At 62.1% G+C, this 17,668-nt stretch overlaps 1 protein-coding gene across 13 annotated transcripts in view; it reads right to left on the bottom strand.

Annotated features, from left to right (window-relative positions):
* The window catches only part of DCTN1 (dynactin subunit 1), a 79,206-nt gene that overhangs the window by 1,022 nt on the left and 60,516 nt on the right, over positions 1 to 17,668 (bottom strand). For 11 of the 13 annotated variants that reach the window (XM_054824950.1, XM_054824951.1, XM_054824948.1 and 8 more), the window contains 21 exons: positions 16,260 to 16,464; positions 15,102 to 15,180; positions 13,598 to 13,757; positions 12,504 to 12,608; positions 11,988 to 12,179; positions 11,178 to 11,294; positions 10,482 to 10,634; positions 9,753 to 9,913; positions 8,625 to 8,793; positions 8,038 to 8,106; positions 7,462 to 7,524; positions 7,216 to 7,365; positions 6,577 to 6,738; positions 6,135 to 6,266; positions 5,730 to 5,858; positions 5,266 to 5,408; positions 4,578 to 4,744; positions 3,116 to 3,130; positions 2,351 to 2,484; positions 1,071 to 1,260; positions 116 to 192 (listed from right to left, as the gene is read on the bottom strand). In XM_054824950.1, coding sequence (XP_054680925.1) covers positions 116 to 192; positions 1,071 to 1,260; positions 2,351 to 2,484; positions 3,116 to 3,130; positions 4,578 to 4,744; positions 5,266 to 5,408; positions 5,730 to 5,858; positions 6,135 to 6,266; positions 6,577 to 6,738; positions 7,216 to 7,365; positions 7,462 to 7,524; positions 8,038 to 8,106; positions 8,625 to 8,793; positions 9,753 to 9,913; positions 10,482 to 10,634; positions 11,178 to 11,294; positions 11,988 to 12,179; positions 12,504 to 12,608; positions 13,598 to 13,757; positions 15,102 to 15,180; positions 16,260 to 16,464 — 2,772 coding nt within the window. The remainder of the gene's footprint in view (positions 1 to 115; positions 193 to 1,070; positions 1,261 to 2,350; positions 2,485 to 3,115; positions 3,131 to 4,577; positions 4,745 to 5,265; positions 5,409 to 5,729; positions 5,859 to 6,134; positions 6,267 to 6,576; positions 6,739 to 7,215; positions 7,366 to 7,461; positions 7,525 to 8,037; positions 8,107 to 8,624; positions 8,794 to 9,752; positions 9,914 to 10,481; positions 10,635 to 11,177; positions 11,295 to 11,987; positions 12,180 to 12,503; positions 12,609 to 13,597; positions 13,758 to 15,101; positions 15,181 to 16,259; positions 16,465 to 17,668) is intronic. The other 2 variants (XM_054824943.1, XM_054824955.1) reach the window with 1 other exon arrangement.

The raw sequence follows: 17,668 nt of genomic DNA, 5'->3' as shown, positions 1-17,668 counted from the left end.
CTGGGGGGGACGGGCTGGGCCTGGGGTGCTGCCAGGACACCCACCCTCCCACGCCAGAACCTCGCCGCAACGGCAGCCGGAAAGCCGCCTGCAGCCCGTGCGGAGCCGGTCTTACCCGCAGCGTGTCGATGCTGGCTTTGAGGGACCACAGGCGGGTCGTCTGCTCCAGCAGCCGTGCCGACGAGCTCCTTGCTGCAGAAGACAGGGGATGAGAAACGCAGATGCCCCGTGGGGTTCTCCCAGCACGCACAAGGCTGTGCTGGTGTAACAGCAGCACCGGCGCTCGCCCAGCGCTCTTCGCCCCAAACGCCTCCAACCGGGAGCACCAGGGCCCGCCTCGCCCAGCCGGGACAGCCAGCGAGCCCCGTACGGGCCGGCACTGCGGCACAAGCAAGGCAACAGCCGCTGCTGTGCCACTGCTGCGCCGGCTCATGGCATGCTGACACAGGGGAGAGGGAGGTTTACGGGAGGGAGGAGGAGGAGGAGGAGGAAGGTGCCCTCCTCGGGGCTCGAGAGCCAGCGGCCATCAGCTGCAGGCACGATCCAGGGTGTGCAGAGCGCCGGCTTGGCCAGCTCAGGCTCTTTGTTACCAGAGGAGGTTTCGGGGGGACGAGAGGCCCCCGGCTCAGCCCACAGCGCTGCAGGGAAGAGGCTGAGCCACGCTGACTCCAGGGAGCAGCTTTAGCCCCTGCGCGCTGAACCGGTGCCACGCTGTCCCCAGACACAGGAACACCCGCAGCCAGGGGGACGGGGACGGCCGCCTCTCGGGGGCACGAGGCCGTTCCCGGCTGCACAGGGAAGCCCGGTCAGCACGAGCAACCCAGGATTACTGCCACCAGAGCAGACCCTCGCGGGCAGCTCTAAAAGGGTGGGCTGGAGCTCTGCCCTGGAGCAAACCCTGTTCCGGCTGCTGGCTGGACGGGAGGGAGGTGCCGGTCCCTCCCCGGCGCAGAGGGAAGCTGCGGAGGTTGCCCACAGACCGTGGGTCAAGCTCCCTCCGACTCACGGCTGCCTGTGAACCCCCCTGCTCCCCAGCTGCTTCAGCCGAGGAGTGTTTGTGTAGGACCTACCCGACTTGGTCTGCTTCATGTCCACAACCTTGGCGTTGGCACTCATCTGATAGAGGGTTTCCAGGAGCTGGCTGGTCTTGCGATACAGCGTGTGTGTGGCCAGACCTTCTCCCTGCCTGTTCTTGGGGAGGGAGATCTTGGGGACCTGCAGAGGCGTCAGGCTGGCCAGCTCCATCTTCATCTGGGCTCCCTGGGGCCGACGGGGAGAAGGGCATTAGGGGCAGGGTGGTTACTTGGGAGGAACTGAGTAGAGGAAACACCGTGTAAAGGCAGCAAAAAGGAGAGCCCAAACGTTAAAAAAAAAGGGCGTAAAACCATGGCCAAACCCACCAGAGGGTGGGAGCATGGGTGCCCACGGACAGCAGCGACGTTCCAAAAGCCCTTGGACAACCAGCTGAGACTTGGGGAGGGAAAACGGGCCGGCACCTCGGTGCTCACAGAACCGTAACTCAACCGTGGCCGCGCACGTGACTCGTTAGATTTATGAGCTGTCATTAGCAGCTTTCACAGTTGTGCATAATAATCTGCATAATTGTATGTCTGTGAATTAATATTAGTGGAACGTTATTCAGCTAATTAGATTATTTGCTGCTTTGCCAATTTCCTCAGAGTGCGTTCATTAATCAATAAATGCCTTAATCAGTCGGCACCAGCTGGCATCTGCAGCCCCTGGTCTGAAGCGGGGGCCGAGGCTGGGCAGTGACGGCACCAGCACCCCCGGCTCTGCCGGCCGCTCCGGCTCCCAGCCGCTGACCCCGCGCTCGGCCCCTTCCCCAAAGGAGCCAAAGCCCCTTCCCCAAAGGAGCCAAAGCCCCTTCCCCAAAGGAGCCAAGGCTCGTCACTAGCGGAGAGCCGGCTGCAAGCTCTGCAGATGGGGTGGACTAAGTGCCCTTCCTCCGGCTCATCCCGCGTGGACCGCATCCTGCCCTCACCGCATCCTGCCCTCACCGCATCCCGCGCTCACCGCACCCCGCGCAGACCTCCCTCCCTGGCCCCTCCTTCGTCCCGGATCATCAGCCGAAGGTGGGCACCAGCACAGTGCAAGCCCCCAGCCCAGTGCCGGAGGAAGGTGAACGCCCCCGAGCAGAGCCGCAGCGCCCAGGACAGCCCTTCCCTCGGGCTGCCGTGCCCCAGGAAGAGCCCGAGCCTCCCGCCGCAGGAACGACAACAGCGCAGCCCTGCCCCAGCTGAGCCCTTCGCAGAGTCCAACACGCCTCGCACCATTTCACTCGCCCTCCCTCCCGTCCCCTGCTCGACCTCCTGACGTCCCCGCTCCTCACCTTGAGCCGGTTGTTCTCATTCTTGAGGTGCTTGATGGAAAGCTGCAGGGCATCGATTTGCTGGAGGAGAAGAGGCGAGTCCTTCACCTGGACGGGTCCTGAGCCACCTCCCATCACCTGGCTGGCACCGACGCCTGCGGAGGGGCAGGAACGGCAGCAGCGTGAGCGACCGTCACACGGGAACAACCGTCACACGGGAGCGTGGGGCAGGATTGCTGCAGCCGGGCGCTGGACATGCGGACGGGCTCAGCAAAGGGACAAGCGTCCGCAGCGTGGGGGGAAGCAGCATCTGCCCGTGTGCGCCCAGGCACCATCGGAGCCACCACCACCATGCGGCACCTCCCGCGGAGAAGGCGGACGGCAGCTGGCTGGGGCAGCACCTCACCCCCCCGCCTCCTCAGCGGCCTGGCGCTGGGCACTCCCATCGGGGCTGTGCTGGGCTCTGGGTGCTCCGGGGACCCATCTCTCCCCTGTGGGAGTCACACCGCTCCGCACCCGTAGCAGTTTCATGCCCGTCACTCCCTTCCTGGGCTCCCGGCGCTGCCCAGGAGCACACCGGCCGCAAGCTCCCCTGCGCCGCAGGCTGCTCGGCATCCGAGCCCAGCGCTGCCCTCGAGCAGGACCTGCGTCCTTCCCCCTGCTCCCAAACCAAGCCTCATCCCAGGGCCACGCTTGGGCGCCTTGGGACGCTCGTCCCCCCCGGCATGCACTTCTGGGGGCCGGAGGAGGCGGGGAGCACTGGCATGCTGGGGTGCAGTACCGTACCTCTCTGCTGTTCCTCTGCAGTACAAGGAGAGGAGCCAGAGGAAAGACAAGAAGAAGCAGAATTAAAGCCGAGCATCAAGTTGGAGAGGAGCCGTGGCCAGAGGAGCTCTGGTCACCCGCAGCCGTGTCCTGCGCCAGCCCCTGTCCCCTGACTCCGGGAGCAGCGACCGTCCCAGCAGCCCGGCCGGGGCGGTGGGACTCCACGTGCTGCTGCTGCAGGAGCCGGCGAGCCCCGGCCACGTGCGCGGCTGCGAGCCGCCCAAGCAGGACACGCCTGCGCCCGCGGCTGTGGGTCTGAAGGCACGGTGATCCGTGCCGACCTGCTCCAAGGGCTCCATCCCAGCCTCCCTGTGCGGGGCGGAGGAGCGGCTCCCGCAGACTGCCCCGCTGCACCCAGCCTGCACTACACCCCGAGAGCGGGGGTCCCCTCTGGCTTCATCCCTGTGCCCCCAGTTCCTCCCTCTGAAACGCAACGCTGGCGAGCGGGCTGGTGCTGGCACAGTGCTCACAGCGCCGCGTACGCTTTTGGGGACCGAGAACACGCTGTCAGCGTCCCCAAGGGCCGGAGCTGGTGGCCACAGCGGCTCGAGGAGAGGCTGCAGGTCCACGGGGACCAGGGGCTGCTGTTTCTGGGAGCCAGGCTGTTACCCAACCCAGACCAGGTCAGAAGGGTCAGGAACCTGGACCCACCGGGCCGCTGCCACGCCGGGGCCAGAGGGTCAGGCTGCTCCACAGCCTCCCCGGTCACAGTCCCGAAGGCCACACGCTGTCCTCCAGCCAGAGATGCCAACGACCCGCTCCTGCCAGCAGCATTTTTTGTAGGACGTTTCCTCCAGAGTGACAAGGAAGGTGCTGGTGGCCCTGCCAGCCAGCGTGAGGACCCGCAGCCTCAGCAGGCACCCGTCCCACACCATCCCCCCCATTGCTGCTGGGCTTCGGGAGGGACAGAGAAATCGGGTCTCGTTCTCCGAGCCAGCCAGGGCAGAGCAGCAGAGCCCAAACCAGCCCTGGAGAGGCACGGCAGCAGAGGCAAGGACAGGCCAGCGGGCGGGCACAGACTGCTGCGTCTCCCCGGGAGCATCCCGGTGGGAGGACGGGCCCACGGGTGCCGGAGCAGGGTGTCCTGCCACCAAGGGTCCCCCAGCCCCAGGGACGCCGCGGCTGGCTCCTCGCTGCCCTGCCCGCCCAAGCACGGAGCTGCTGGACACCGCTGGGGAGCCACAGGCTCTGCGCACTGCCCGGTCGCTATTACAGCCCGAATGGCTCCCGCCATCTCCCAGGCTCTGGCTCGCTGCAGGAGGGCCGGCCAGAGCAGCGTTCTGTCGGAGCACCTTTCCGAGCGCTCCCCTGCACAGCTCCCGGACTCTGTGCCAGGAGGACGTCCCAGGTCCCTTTCCAGCCCACAAATACCCCACACCAGCTGCAGAAGCGTTCGAGCACTCTGGGGACGCTGGCTACGCACCTCCAGCGATGCCGGACACGATGGAGGCAACTCCAGAGGCAGGGGCGCCGCGCAGGCCCTCGATGGTTCGCTTTGACTGGTTGTTCAAGCGCTGCTTCAGCTCCACCTTCTCCGATTCCAGCTGGTCGATATCTGCCTGAAGAGCATCCATGGTTTCCTCAAACTCCCTGGGAAGAGCACACAGAGTCACGGGTGTAGCCAGAGAGGCTCCTCCGAAGGAAGGAGGCAGCAGCCCAGGACCGAGAGCTCCCGGCGTCGTCATGCATCCTGCTGCTGCGGTGCCTCAAGCACAAACCTGCTGATGCTGGAGCCCCACCAGCCTCCACCGCAGCCTGGGGTACGGCACACGAAGGGAGTATTTCTCCGTATGGAACCCGACATCGCGCTAGCTGCTCTGGCCAGCTTTACCCTGCGGGACAGCCCTGCCTCTGCCCCGCGGGCTGCGCCTCCCCGCTTGTCCACGGGCTGGCTCTGCCAACAGACCATGCGTGGCAAGAGACGCCGGGAGCAGAGTGATGGCCGTAAGAACGTGCCGGGACAACGGTGCTTTCCACAAGAGCATTTGAACAGGGCCTTTCCCAGGACCCTCTGCCAGCCCGTGCTCTGTCACGCGCCATTAAAACACGTGGGTTCCTCTCTGGATCCTCCACCAACGCCCCTGCCACCAGCAGCCCCATCTCACACTTACTTCTCCTTCTTCTTGAGCAGCGTCTGGGTCTCATCCAGCTTTGTCTGTATCTTTTCCACACGGTCATCTGCATCCTTGGACGCGCTGTCCAGCTTCTTCTCCAGGAGGCTGAGCCGCACGTTTGCTTCGCTGAGCTCCTCGCCCTGGAGAGGGAGGAAAGAAATCAGAGAGCTCCAGGGCCCTGGGGATGGTGGCACTGAGAAAAGTTCCCTGCAGCGCCTGGTGGGAAAAGGCCAGGACGTGGCGGGGCAAAGGCCAGGACAGTCTCGGGCAGGGAGGCACCAGGCAGACGGCACCTCCCTGACGACTGGAAGAATATTTCCAGGAGGAAATCTGGCTGGGACTCGGGGCCGTTGGCTCCACAGGCAACAAGTCACCCGGAGCACGAAGGTGACCACTACGGCAGCACCGCAGCTCTTCACTGACCGGCCAGGAAGGCAGAGAGAGACTGAGGAACAGCTCACCTTGATCTTGAGGGACTTTTTCAGCTCTTTGATGACTGTCTCCCTGTCCTCCAGCTTAAGCCCCAGCCCCTCAGCATCGGTGATCTCTGCCCGAAGAGCCGCTGCCCGTAGGTCAGCAGGTGGGGTGGGCTGCAACGGAGACCAGAGGAACGAGACACAAAATTGGTATTTTAAGAATTCCAGTAATTGCAGGTGGTTCCCAGTGAGAGGGGGACCGTTCCTGGTAAGAGGGGGACCGTTCGCGGCCTCCCCGAGTCCTGCAGGGACCTGCTGCACCTCCCCAGCTCTCCGCCCCGCAGCAGAAGAGAGTCTCCTGCCGGGGGAGGCAGCAGCAGCACTGCGGGAGATTGCGGAGCAGCTCAGATGCTCCGGCTCTGCCTGAGCCCTGCCACAGCCGAAGCCCACCTTGCTCTGTGGCCTATCCGCGTCGTATTCTCCCTCCTGCATAGCCGTGGCCATCTTGTTCATGGTCGCGATGAGGATGCTGCAAGACTGACGCAGACACTCGTAGGGGTTGATGCCCTGGGTGCCGTAGATCTGCAAAGGATGGGAAGAAAGCGGTGGGTGCCCCTGTGCTGGGCTCACGGCCACCGTGACAGCCCCCTCCCAGCTCCCCGTGACCTGCCACAGGCCTCGAGAGACCGCAGTCCCGTTGGTGCGGCTGCGGAGCAGTCCCGCTGCGGGGAAGGGCACCGCAAAGCCCCCCGGGTTGCGGCATTCCCAGCCTCCACGAGGCTCTCCCACCCGGAGCTGCTCACGGCAGGTCTGCAGCGTTGGAGTGAGTCGGGTCCCGGCTTTACCTCGCTGCAGCAGGGACCGAGGGGCAGTCGAGGAAAGGGTTTCCCACCTGCTCGCTCGCTTTGAAGGCCAGATCCTCCAGCTTCACCGCCAGCAGCCCCTCGTTCTCCGCCAGAGGAGCGATCATCTGCGCCCCGGCAGCGGCCACCTCCTGCAGCACGGCCACCACCCACGTCAGGTGCTTGCGGCAGTCCAGCAGCGTGTCCGACACCTGAAAGTTGGGCAGAAACAGGATGGTTGGGAAAGGTAGAGACAAACGGGACGCTTTCCAGCTCGCTTCCCAGGCACCGGGGAAGCTCCCGGCTGCACAACACTGGCCTGACCCGAGTCTGACAGCTATTGAGGTTTTAATGTGCTTCTAGGAAGTTAGGAAACAACAGGAAAGATAAAAACAAACTGAAGGCTGGAGAAAAGTAGGTTACAAAGTCCGTGACTCCAACCCAACTAGAAACACGAAGCCCAGAGGCTACGTCCCATCCCAGCTCATACCATTTCCCTCTGCCTGAGCTGCTGCTCAGCGTGAGCAGGGCACTGCACGCCCGCACGCTCCCTCCCCAGAGCCAGCGAGGACAGGAGCGACCTACTGGCGTTTGGTGGTAGCCCAGTCCAGCCCACAGCTCCCAGTACATGGCTAACATGGCCCCGTGCGGGGCAGCGCTAGGGTGCCCTGCCCTGCCAGCCATTTCACCTGCTGCCCGAAGCCCAGTGCCGCCGGGATACCCGGAGCGTCCGTCCCGGGCATGCGGCGCCTGATCTTCTTGCAGAACTGGCGAATGTCACTGCAGGAGGTCTCCAGGTCCTTGAGGAGGATGGCAAGGTCGGACGCCTCCTGCCCGGCCTGCGGTGCAGAGAAAGGAGCTCAGGAAATCCGTGAGAGGGATCAGCCCGAGGGGAACCCAGCACAGCCCCGGCAGGCAGCCCGAGCACGTCCTACCTGGAGGAAGGATCGCAGCCGGCACACCTCCACCCCCATGCAGTCCAAGGCACTCTGGGTGAACTGCGGAGCACAAAGGCAGGTACCGTCAGCTCGGGGCAAAGCACAGACTGGGCTGCGCGAGGGCAACGTGGGGCTTTGGCCTCGGGCGTCGGGACAGACCCTCTTACACCACCCACCACGACTCCAGGACAGACTGGAGCAGGAAAATAGGCTGAGGCGGTCAGTCAGTTTTTGGGTCACTCTGTGGGACGCAGGACACCAGTACTTCCCCGAGAAGCTCAGGGCAGCGCAACGCTCCCTCTTAGACACCAGGTTCTCCACCCTCCCCTTGCTGCTCCTCTCTTTCTACCCAGACATCCGCAGGGTAAATGGCCCCGCATCTTCTTCCCCTTCCCTGACCTGGGAGCCCTCGTCACCTCTGTGCCACCACCGGCAGCGGGAGCTGGGGAAAAGCGACCGGGAGAGGGGGAGAAGAGGCACTTCAGCCGACAAAATGATCTTGGCGGGGAGCGGAAAGGGCAAAGGCAGAAAAGACGCAACAAGGAAAGAGTCCGGTTATTTCCCTCGCTTCACCTTGATGTGGTCGGCCAGCTGCATCGTGCAGTCTTCAGCCTGGTCAGCCAGGTGGATGCTGTACAGATGCTAGGTGGGGAGAGAGCAGAGATCAGCACCCCTCAAATGTTTCAACACACGCAAGCAAACAAACCAAATGAGGAAATACATGACAAAAAACCCCAAACATTGAGGGTTTGGCCTAATTTTTAATTGGAAGTGAAAACTCTTGCAGTGACCACCCCTGCTCTGCCTTCCGACAGAGCCAATGGCCCTTAATTCAAAGGGTCAGCAACCCTGGCCTGCAGCACAGAGGTACGGAAACGTCGGAGGGGAGAACCGCACCCTTTCTGCCTGCACCCCCCCAGGGACACAGCACAGCCCCCCCAGGGACACGATCGCAAGCTCAAGCCCCCCCTGCTCCAGAGGTGAAGAACACCCAAAGCAAAGTGCTACCAACGAGCTTATTCGCGGCGTATCAACGTGCCACGCGAACGGTGTACCCAAGGGCAGGATTTCCAGCTGCGGCACGCGCTGGCGCGGTTGCGCCGGTTCCCCACCCTGCGGAGGTCAGGAACGCCCCGTCGCGCTCGGCTCCGCAGACCCACCTGGTAGTACTTGATGGCTTTGGTCAGCGGCTCCACGTTGACCGTCTCATCCAGCTGGTCCTTGTGCAGCAGCTCGATCAGGAAGTCCAGTGAGCGCTCGTGGACGCTCATCTCGGGGTACAGCATCCCCACCTTCTTATAGACCTCCACGCTGCATTTGTTCAGGGCCCTGGTAAGGGAACGCAGGCACAGTCGGCTTGGCTGGGACAGACACGCGCTCCAGACTGCATCAGTACACGGCTGGATCCCCAGGAGCACCGGAGCTACAGAGCGGTTGACGAAGGTCAAAACATCTGTAGGAAACCACAGCCCCAAATAGGCTGCGTGGGCGCTGCAGGAAGGGGAGCCTCAGGACGGAACAACACCCCGCTCTCCAGGCCAGAGCTCAGTGCTGGCGGCAGGAGAAGCCTTGGCACCTAGCGCCAGCGATACACCGGGCGATCCAGCGAGCTCATCAGCCGTGCTGGTGCAGGAGCAAAGGGATCTCTCAGTGCCCTGTTTCCAACTGAGCCACTTCCCTGGGAACGAAAGCCGAGCAAGCCCCAGGGCGAGCACCCTCCCTGGCCACAGCCATTCTGGTGCCCGACGGCATCTCCCCGGCCCCGAGGAAAGCCCCAGCTCTGCGGTGCAGCCACGGGCTCACACCAACCGAGCGTGCAGGCTGACGCTCTGTCAAGCCTTCCGCACGGGACGAAGCCCTGGGCACTCGTGGAAGGGGGCTCTGGGCTGCAGGGCAGAGCCGGCTCCGGGGACGGAAGCCCAGAGTCAAGCCCAGACGCAATCAAGCTCAGCAAGAGACTGCGACGCATGCCCTGGCAGGACAGATGGCAAATCAATGCACCAAGGCCACTTCTGGCCCCGAGACATGGCCGCAGCTGAAGAATGAGCAACACGTGCTAGAGAATAGGACCCCTTCACGTGTCAATTCTTGGGAGGAAAACAAGGAAGGAGCTGAAATAGAAGTGAATACCCCCGTCACAAGGCAGTAAACGGGGTCCCGTGGCTTTCTTCCAGCCTAGCTGCCAAAATGAGGGACCAGGCCCTGCTCCGAGGCTGTGGAGGTCTGCCGTGCCTCCAGACAGTGCAGCGGGTGGGAATCAGGGGTGAGGAGAAGGGCTGGGTACTCACTGTTCGTATTTGTGCAGCGTAGCCTGCAGGAGGCTCAGGGAATAGACCAGCCCGGCAGCAAAGCTCAGCTGCTCGCCCGCAGCACCCCTGAGGCCGGTGCGCTCCGCACAGTTCTCGTTCAGATCAAACTTCTCCTGAGCCTGTTTGCTGATCAGCTCAGCCTGCCGGGGACGAGGGAAAACCTTCAGAGTCCGACCCGTTCCGCTTAGCCACAGACCAGCCCCCTCACCCCCGCCCCCCCAAAGCAAGCTTTCCTGGGAAAGGTTTCCGCAGAGCAGAAGGGGAATAAGCGGGACAGCAGAGCACGACCCCCCCCCGGCAGCGCTGCCAGACACCGAGGCTCACGCGTCTGCCCTGCCGAACTGGCAGGCTTGGCCCACAGCCGAGTGCCCCAACCGCTGACCCACCTCCACCAGCGAGCAGGGGCTCCTGCTTCCTCCCGCTTCCTCCTCCTCCCGGGCAATTTCAAAAGTTCCCAAACAAGCAAACATTCAAAATCCCAAATTCAACCAGGACCGAAAGAAAAGCTGTATTTCCCGGAGAGCCGCAGCACAGCCACCAACCCCAGGTTAGCCCGGACGGCACGGAGGGTTTGAAGACGACGCTCCAAACCCCATCAGCCCCGCACAGGAGCCAGCCCCAGCTCAAAGCTCCAAAGGAAGAATTAGCATAAGCTCTCGACAAGGCCTAACTCCCCCGGGCAGGCGGGAGCCGAGACGCCCATCCCACCTTGCAGATGAGCCGAGGGATGAGCAGCAGCACCAGGATGCAGTCATGGTCCCCTCCGTGGCGCAGGAAGCTGTCGGGCATGAAGGAGGTGAGGAGGGAGACGTGCCGGTTGGCCTGCTGCACCTCCATCTGCCGCAGCTCCATCTCGATGGCCTGTGGGAGACGCACGGTCAAGGCAGCCCGCCCGGTCCCCTCCCCAGCCCCATGCATCCCAGCCCGTCCGGTAGTTCAACAGCTCGGATCCCCTTTCCTCCTGGGACACAGCTAATGCCTCGCTCTCGGGCTGTCACAGGAGACGTTTCTCGTTATCACCAACCCGTGCTCTGCAGAGGTGCCCCAGGGCTGGTGTGGGGCTCCGGTCTAACCCAGGCACAGGGCACGCCACCATCCGTGCTCACAAGCATTCTTTCTTTGCAGCCAGCCTTCGCAGGGTGATAAAGAATGCTTATGCTGTCAGCTCCGAGCACGCTCTCTCACAACAAAACATCCCTTTTGCACAGCAGCATTCGAACTTCGGTGTTTCTCTTAACAGGGACCCTGCCCCAGGGTCAGCCCCACAGGGCGGGTATTCCCCGAGCCTGGCACCCACACGCCGGTGCCGCACCTCGGTGCCGCCGCTTGAGGAGCCCCGCACGCGGGAAGGAAGGTGCCCCATCGGGTTCACACGCCTGGTGCACGGCTCTCTTGCCCCCCTACCTTAGCATGGGCTTTCGTCTCCGCAAATTTAATCTTGAAGTCAAACATCTCGGGAGGAGGCTGCTGCTGTTTCTCGGCAGATGCTTCTTGCTGACTCATGAGTTCTCGGTTCACGTCCTGAGCACAGAAAGAAGCCGCAATGAGATGTACAGAGAAGCGGCACGGGGCTCAGTGATCCCACGCCCCGGCAGTACCTCCGCACCCAACGCCCCACTGCCCTTCCGGGGGGGGAGGCAGCACTGGGGGCTCACTGTGCGCAAGCACAATGATGGACGAAGGGGAGTGGAACACATGTGCCTTCCAAAAGCTCGGCTCTATTAAAGCCAAGGAACCCCCACAGACGCGTCACCCATCTCCTCTCGCTGCCAGCAAGGCCCGGGAGAGCCAAGCCTGGTGCTGGAACAACCCCGTGCTGTTCTGCCTTCTCCAGGACTCGGTTCCCAAGCCTGCTGTGCAAGCGGCAGAGCGCGGTAAGAGGCCGAGGCGGCCACACGCTCAGAGCATTCCCAGTGCCGACTTCAGCAGCAATCCCCATCTGGGCAGGGGCGGAAGGGCAGACAGGGCTGCTGGAGGTCAGGAGAAGCACCTGCAGCCCGGCGCTGCTGGAGCCCCCAGGACAGCTCAGGAACCCGCTCCCGGGCATCGGCCTGCCGTGCCCGTCTCCCTCGAGAGCGGGAGGCAGCGTGCTGTGCCTGCCCCCCTCCCTGGGAACGCTCCTGCCTACACACGCTGCGTCTCCTCGTCACCGAGGCGGGCTCCCAGAGGAGCACAGCTCCAGCGGGAACTGGAAGGGCCGCCGAAGAGCCGCACCTGGAGGTGTGCTGTCAGCTCTCTGTATTTTTTGATGGTCTGCTGGTAGTCGGCCACGGTCTCCTGCGCAGCCTCCACGCGCTTCTCTGCCTCGCGGACCCGCGCCGTCGCCATATCCAGCTGCTCCCGTAACTCCAGCTCTGTCTCCCGGGCGTTCTCCTGCAGCTCGTCATTCATCTCATTCATGGCTTCCTGGCAAGGAGGAGGCAGCGCGGGATGCGGTTACAGCACGGCCGAGCAAGCGAGGGCAGCCGGGCACTTTGGCAGCAGGGCAGAGGGGCACCGCGGGCTGGAAGGGGCATCTTCTGCAGAGCAGAAGGGTGCCCCGCTCGGAAGCAGCACGGAGGTTCCCCAGCTCCCTCTGGCACCGCTGGCGGCAGCACCCAGCACCTCAGGCAGCCTCGCTGCCCGGCAGTCGGCTGGACCAGCCCTTGCATCAGCCCAGCCGCACACCAGGCGCGGAGGAAGCGGCACAAGCGCTCTGGTACCAGCCCCTGCTCCGGGAGTCCATCTTACCAGGTCCCCAACCGTCTCGCGCAGCTCCCGGACCTTCTCCTCCAGGTCCAAGTTCCTCTCCGTCAGAGTCTCCACCATCTCTTCAGCACCCAAAGCAGCATCCACCTGCGAGCACACACCACGTCACACTCTGACCTGGAGCTCAACACGCTGCAGCAAGCACCTCTGAAGTCCTTTTGTACCACCGAGGGATCACTCTGGCAAGCCGTGGGACGCGGCTGATGCATCTGTCTCCCCATCCTGCGGTGAGGGTTTGCCAGACCGCGCATAAGCTCCCTCCTGAGAGCAGAGAACAGCGTCCCTCAGGAGAGCAAACAAAACCCAGAACGGCCAGCAGCCCCAGAAGGAAGGGCACGTGAAAAGAGAGGTTTGGCGTTGGCTCTCAGAGGTGTTACTGGCTCTGTGGCTGCAGCACCAGGGCACGAGGCTGAACAGTTTCAGGTCAGTGTAAATGACGCTGACCTTCAGGGCTGAGTCTTCACAGACTTGTGACAGCGCTCTCCAAGCTCGCTGTCTGCCCGGAGGACCGAGGTGAGTGGTTGAACACTTACAGGACTCATGGAGGAAGGGGCATTTCAGTCTCTTTGCACTAAGAAGCATCACCTCTGCTAACAGCCCACCTCCAAAACTCAGGCTACTGCTCAGGCCGGCGTCCCTCCAGAACAGCAGTTCAGAGGAATTGCTCTGCTGTGAACGCAGATCCTTCCTGGGGGCTTCCTGCGGGCTGTCCCACACTCGCACCGGTCCCAGCCTGGCCAGGAACAAGCCCCATGAAGATCGCCCAGGCAGGAAGATCTGACGGATCAGCACTGAGCAAGCAGCAAACACAGATCAGCCCTGGGAAGCGTGACGTCCCGTCCACGTCCGATGTTCCAGAGCCACCTATGGCCAAGCAGAGTCCAGCACCATTCCACTGCTGGAACAGTGTTTGCTTTGGCACAGGACCCCAGCAGCATTAGTCCCTGCAGGTGTATCACCCTCCAAGAGCCGCTCTGTGCCAGGAGGTGGCCCAAGCTTCCCTGACAGTAGTTGCTCGATGCCCCCAACGGCCCCAAACTTCCCCTCCCCGCCTCTCCTTCCCCCAACAGACTCACCTGCTCCTTTAGCTCATCCACCGTTTTCTCTGCCTGCTTCACCTCCTCCTGAAGCTTCTCCCTCTGCTGACGCAGGGACTCCAGCTCCGTGTTTTTCTTCTCCATTTGCTTCTGGAGCTTCACGTGTTCCTGCTTCTCTGACGCAGACAAGTCCCGCATCCTGTGAGAGAGCGGCCAGACTCCTCACAAGCCCAGCAGAGACCCAGGAACCAGAGGAAGAGACCCCCTTCCCCTCCCAGACACTGCCCTTGGGGGCACCGGCAGAGTCAAGACCCCCTGCCCTCGCTGGCGCTGGCTCCTTTGGAGCCTCTGGCAGCCCCGTCCTGGGGGGACACGAGCAGCGTCCCCAGAGAACGCTCAGTAACAGCGAGGGACGGGGGGGATGGGTGCCCGAGACGGCACCTTCCTTTGGAAGAATGACAGCAAGAGGGGACGGAGAGACCAAATGAGGAGAACGTAGCAAAACAGACAACGGAGAGCACAGGCGAGAGGCAGGGCAGAGTAACTGTAAATGGGACAGGCTAAAGCCCAGAAAGGAAGAACCCGGTGAGCAAAGAAAAGTAAGTCACATTCACAGCCTTTCACAGCGTAAAAGAGAAGGTCAGCAGCAGAAAAAAGGAAAGCACAGACAAGGAAAGGCGTTTCGCCACGCGCAGAGAGCAGAGCTTTGCTTACGTGTACACTGAGGCCGCTGTGCCCCGAAGCGGCTCTGCCCAGCGAGCGCAAGCGCTGGGAGCTGCTCTCACAGGAGCTCCAAACCTCCTCTGCACCCCCACCCCAGACACGCGCTGGTTTGGAAGGCCTCGCAAGGCAGTGTCTTGTCTTCCCTGTCAGGAGGGGATGCTTCCACCTCCTCTGCCTCTGGCCTACAGAATAATTCACCTTAAGCACAGGCTGGTTTCTGCCCCAAAGGCCAGGCAGCACCCCGCACACAGCCACAGCCCCCCGGGAGGAGCGAGGCGGCACAGCGAGCAGTGGTGTGGGGGACCGCAGGGACCCTTCCCAAACCTCTAGGCTAAAGCACGTGTGGCTTCCAGAGAGAAACGCCCCGAAGCCCCAAGCCCTGGCAGATGGGCCGGCCCAGGGAAAGGCAACAACCGGGTCCCAGCGCTGCGCGGGCTCAGGAAACCTCAAGCAGGACCTGCGCGGGAGGCACCCGAGAACTGCCCTGTCCAGGCTGCTTGAATAAACGCGCGGCTGTGCTGGGGAAGCAGAGCACCGCACACACAGGGAAAGGAAATACAGAAGCTTTCTGAAGCGGCTCATTTTCTCCTGAGCTACATCGGTCTCCCGTGACAAGAGATTTTCCCTTCTCTGTTGCATGCCTAAAGGAGCACAGAAACAACGCAAGCCCAGCGAGCAGGCGTTACATCGGCTGCTCTGGCGAATATTTGGATCAGAGCCCTGACACAAACTGCTGATAGGCCAAGAGAGCAGGAGACGCCATAGGAAGGAGCTTCATCGGCAGCATCCCGGCCTTTGGGGAGCACGAGTGGTCTCCTACCTTACAAGAGCTTCCTTGAGTCTTGCGTTTTGCTCTTCCAACTGTTTGACTTGGTAACTGGACGCTGCTCCATCCGAGCCTGCAGTAGGAAGGAAGCGTTATTCTGCTCGCACAAACGCCAGTAAGAGAACAGCTAAGGGGAAACGCATCGGTTCTTCTCCTGCAACAGCGCAAAACTGAAGCCTGGTGCATAACGCTGGCGCTCGCAAGCCGAGAGTCCCCCCGATGCCACCGAAGCCAGTTAGCGCAGATGAAGAACCACCAACAACCCGCAGACTGTCCCTGAGCTGGGCTATGGCAGTTACGCACCGCTGGGCACCGTGAGTGCTCTCAGCTCTCAACCCTCCCGGCCCTCACAATTCAGCGAAAGCAAACTCAAATGAACGACGTAGCTCACCTCAGTAATTTCCACACCTCCCTGCAGACTGCTCCTGTCCTCCCAACATCTTTCCCGGTCCCTCGACACATCTACCTTTCCGTCACATCCCTCAGCCTGCCTGATCATCGGCTGCTCCTACGGGCTTGATTTTGGTTTCAGGTGAATGCCAACACAACAAGTGTTTAACGGCTGGCTCGTTTCCTGCTGCGTGTAATTTTTGAACAGCAAGAGCTAAAAGGCCCCAGGAGAATCAAAACAAGGGCAATGCGCTCGTTTTGAAGCTGTGCTCCGTGGGAAGCTGGGAGGTCGGATCCGTGAGCAACAAAAGCAGTTGTGTTACCTCCCACATAAAGCCTGTCCCAGTCGAACCACCTTTTGGGGTGAGATCCACCATCCCCAGGAAAAATGACAAGCATTGACACTAAGCCTGAGCTCCTCTAAGCCCAGGACAGGAACACTTCTCCCCAGACTTAAAAGTGCAGCGGCTCCATCTCTGCCTTCTCAGCGAGGCTGGCACCCGAGCGAAGACGACGCTGAGCTGCTGCCGACCTGCCCACGTGTGACGGCGTCCCTGTGCCTGCCACGCAGGGCCGGGGACACAGCGGAAAGCCCCGGCGGCTGCGGGGGGACAATCGCAGAGGCAAAGCCTCAGCCCCCCGCAGCCAGCAGCGAGGGGCCACCGCTGCTCTGAAGCAGCTGAGCGCTCTCCTCCCCACTTTGGAGCTCCCCTGTGCAGTGGGACCCAGGCTGAGACCTCCCAAAAGCTGACCCCTTCCCACCTTTCTCTTCGATCTCGTGCTTCAGGATCTCCAGGTCCATTGTGAGATATTCCACCTTCTCTTTCAGGGAGTCCACCTCCTGCTGCAGGGACTCCGCTCGCTCCTCTGCCATCTCCTTGTCCAGGGTTGCCATTTCAATCGCATCGGCGGTGTCTGCCATCTCCTCCATGTACCGCTCCTTGGCTTCCAAGGCATCTTTGGCTTCCTGCGGTCAAGCACACGCGAGTGAGAAGACCATGCCCTGGGAGCCCAAGGCCAATGACGGAGAGACACCTCTCACAACGAGCCTCGGACAGTTATGGCTCTCGTGGCTCTCTCGCGGGAGGATCAAGTCCGATTAACAACATCTGATCTGGGCTAGAGGGGAAGAACCGCTGCCACTGCTCCGGGGTGCCCATCTCCCCTGTCCCCTGCTTCACGCCTGCTCCCATCCACAAAAGAGCCCAGCAGAAAAGCGATCTGCAGGCGAGGAGACACAGGTATGAAGACAGAAATACGTAGGCTTGTACTGGAGCAGACAAGCAAATAAATCACTGGGGAAACAACCCAAGAATCCACGCTGGAAAACCAGGGCAGAGAGAAGCAAAAGCTCCTTTGCCAGCACGGCTGGCATCCTGCTGTCTGCCTGGGAGCGGCTGCGCGAAGCGCAGGTCACCCATCCCTGGGGAGGAGGGAAAGAGGGAAATGGCTGGCCTGCGGCAGACGTTGCAAACGACACCCAACGGCAGGAGCAGAGTGGCCACAGCAGAAACGTTCTCCATAACGAGCAACTAGGATTCATTAGCTCTGAAGCCCCGTGGCTTTTGCTGGCAGTGACTCACACCAGCCAGCCCTGCGGGGCAGGAGCTCAAAATGGCTTAGTTTAGCTAAAGGGAGATGGGTTTTAAGAAATTAAAGTCTACATTAGAGAGTTGGGATCAGGACTCCCCGGGGAAGCAAACGGAGAGAGGAACCTGCTCCAGAGCAGGCCAGGAAAGCAACGGCACCTGGGGCAGGGGGCACCCATTTACACCAAACAACAGCACCAGGGGCAGGGGGCACCCACTTACACCCCGTCACCAGAGCGGGGAGGATTTGCCCGCCCGCGCTCAGTGGCTGAGGTAGGCTGGGACCCTGCGATCGGGCTGGGACCCTGCTCTGTATGCTCTGGCACGCGGTGTGGTTAGAGAACGGAGCCGTGACTTCAGCTCCAGGACAAGCTGCATGTGCTACCGCGCCGATGGACCCGACCCTCGCTGGCACGCCGCATCAAACGCGCAGCGTAGCCTGACTGCGTCTGGCGTTTGCACTGGCAGCTCAATACCGAAATCAATGTCTACACCGGAGAGAACCGCGATAGGTGAGGTCAGAGGCCATTTGAGGACCCATTCAGAAGACAGGACTCAGGACAGCACACAGTTTCACACTAG

This window comes from Grus americana, chromosome 4 (assembly GCF_028858705.1).
Source record: "Grus americana isolate bGruAme1 chromosome 4, bGruAme1.mat, whole genome shotgun sequence".
In the NCBI taxonomy this organism is placed as follows: domain Eukaryota; kingdom Metazoa; phylum Chordata; class Aves; order Gruiformes; family Gruidae; genus Grus; species Grus americana.
This window is presented reverse-complemented; position numbering and strand designations above follow the sequence as displayed.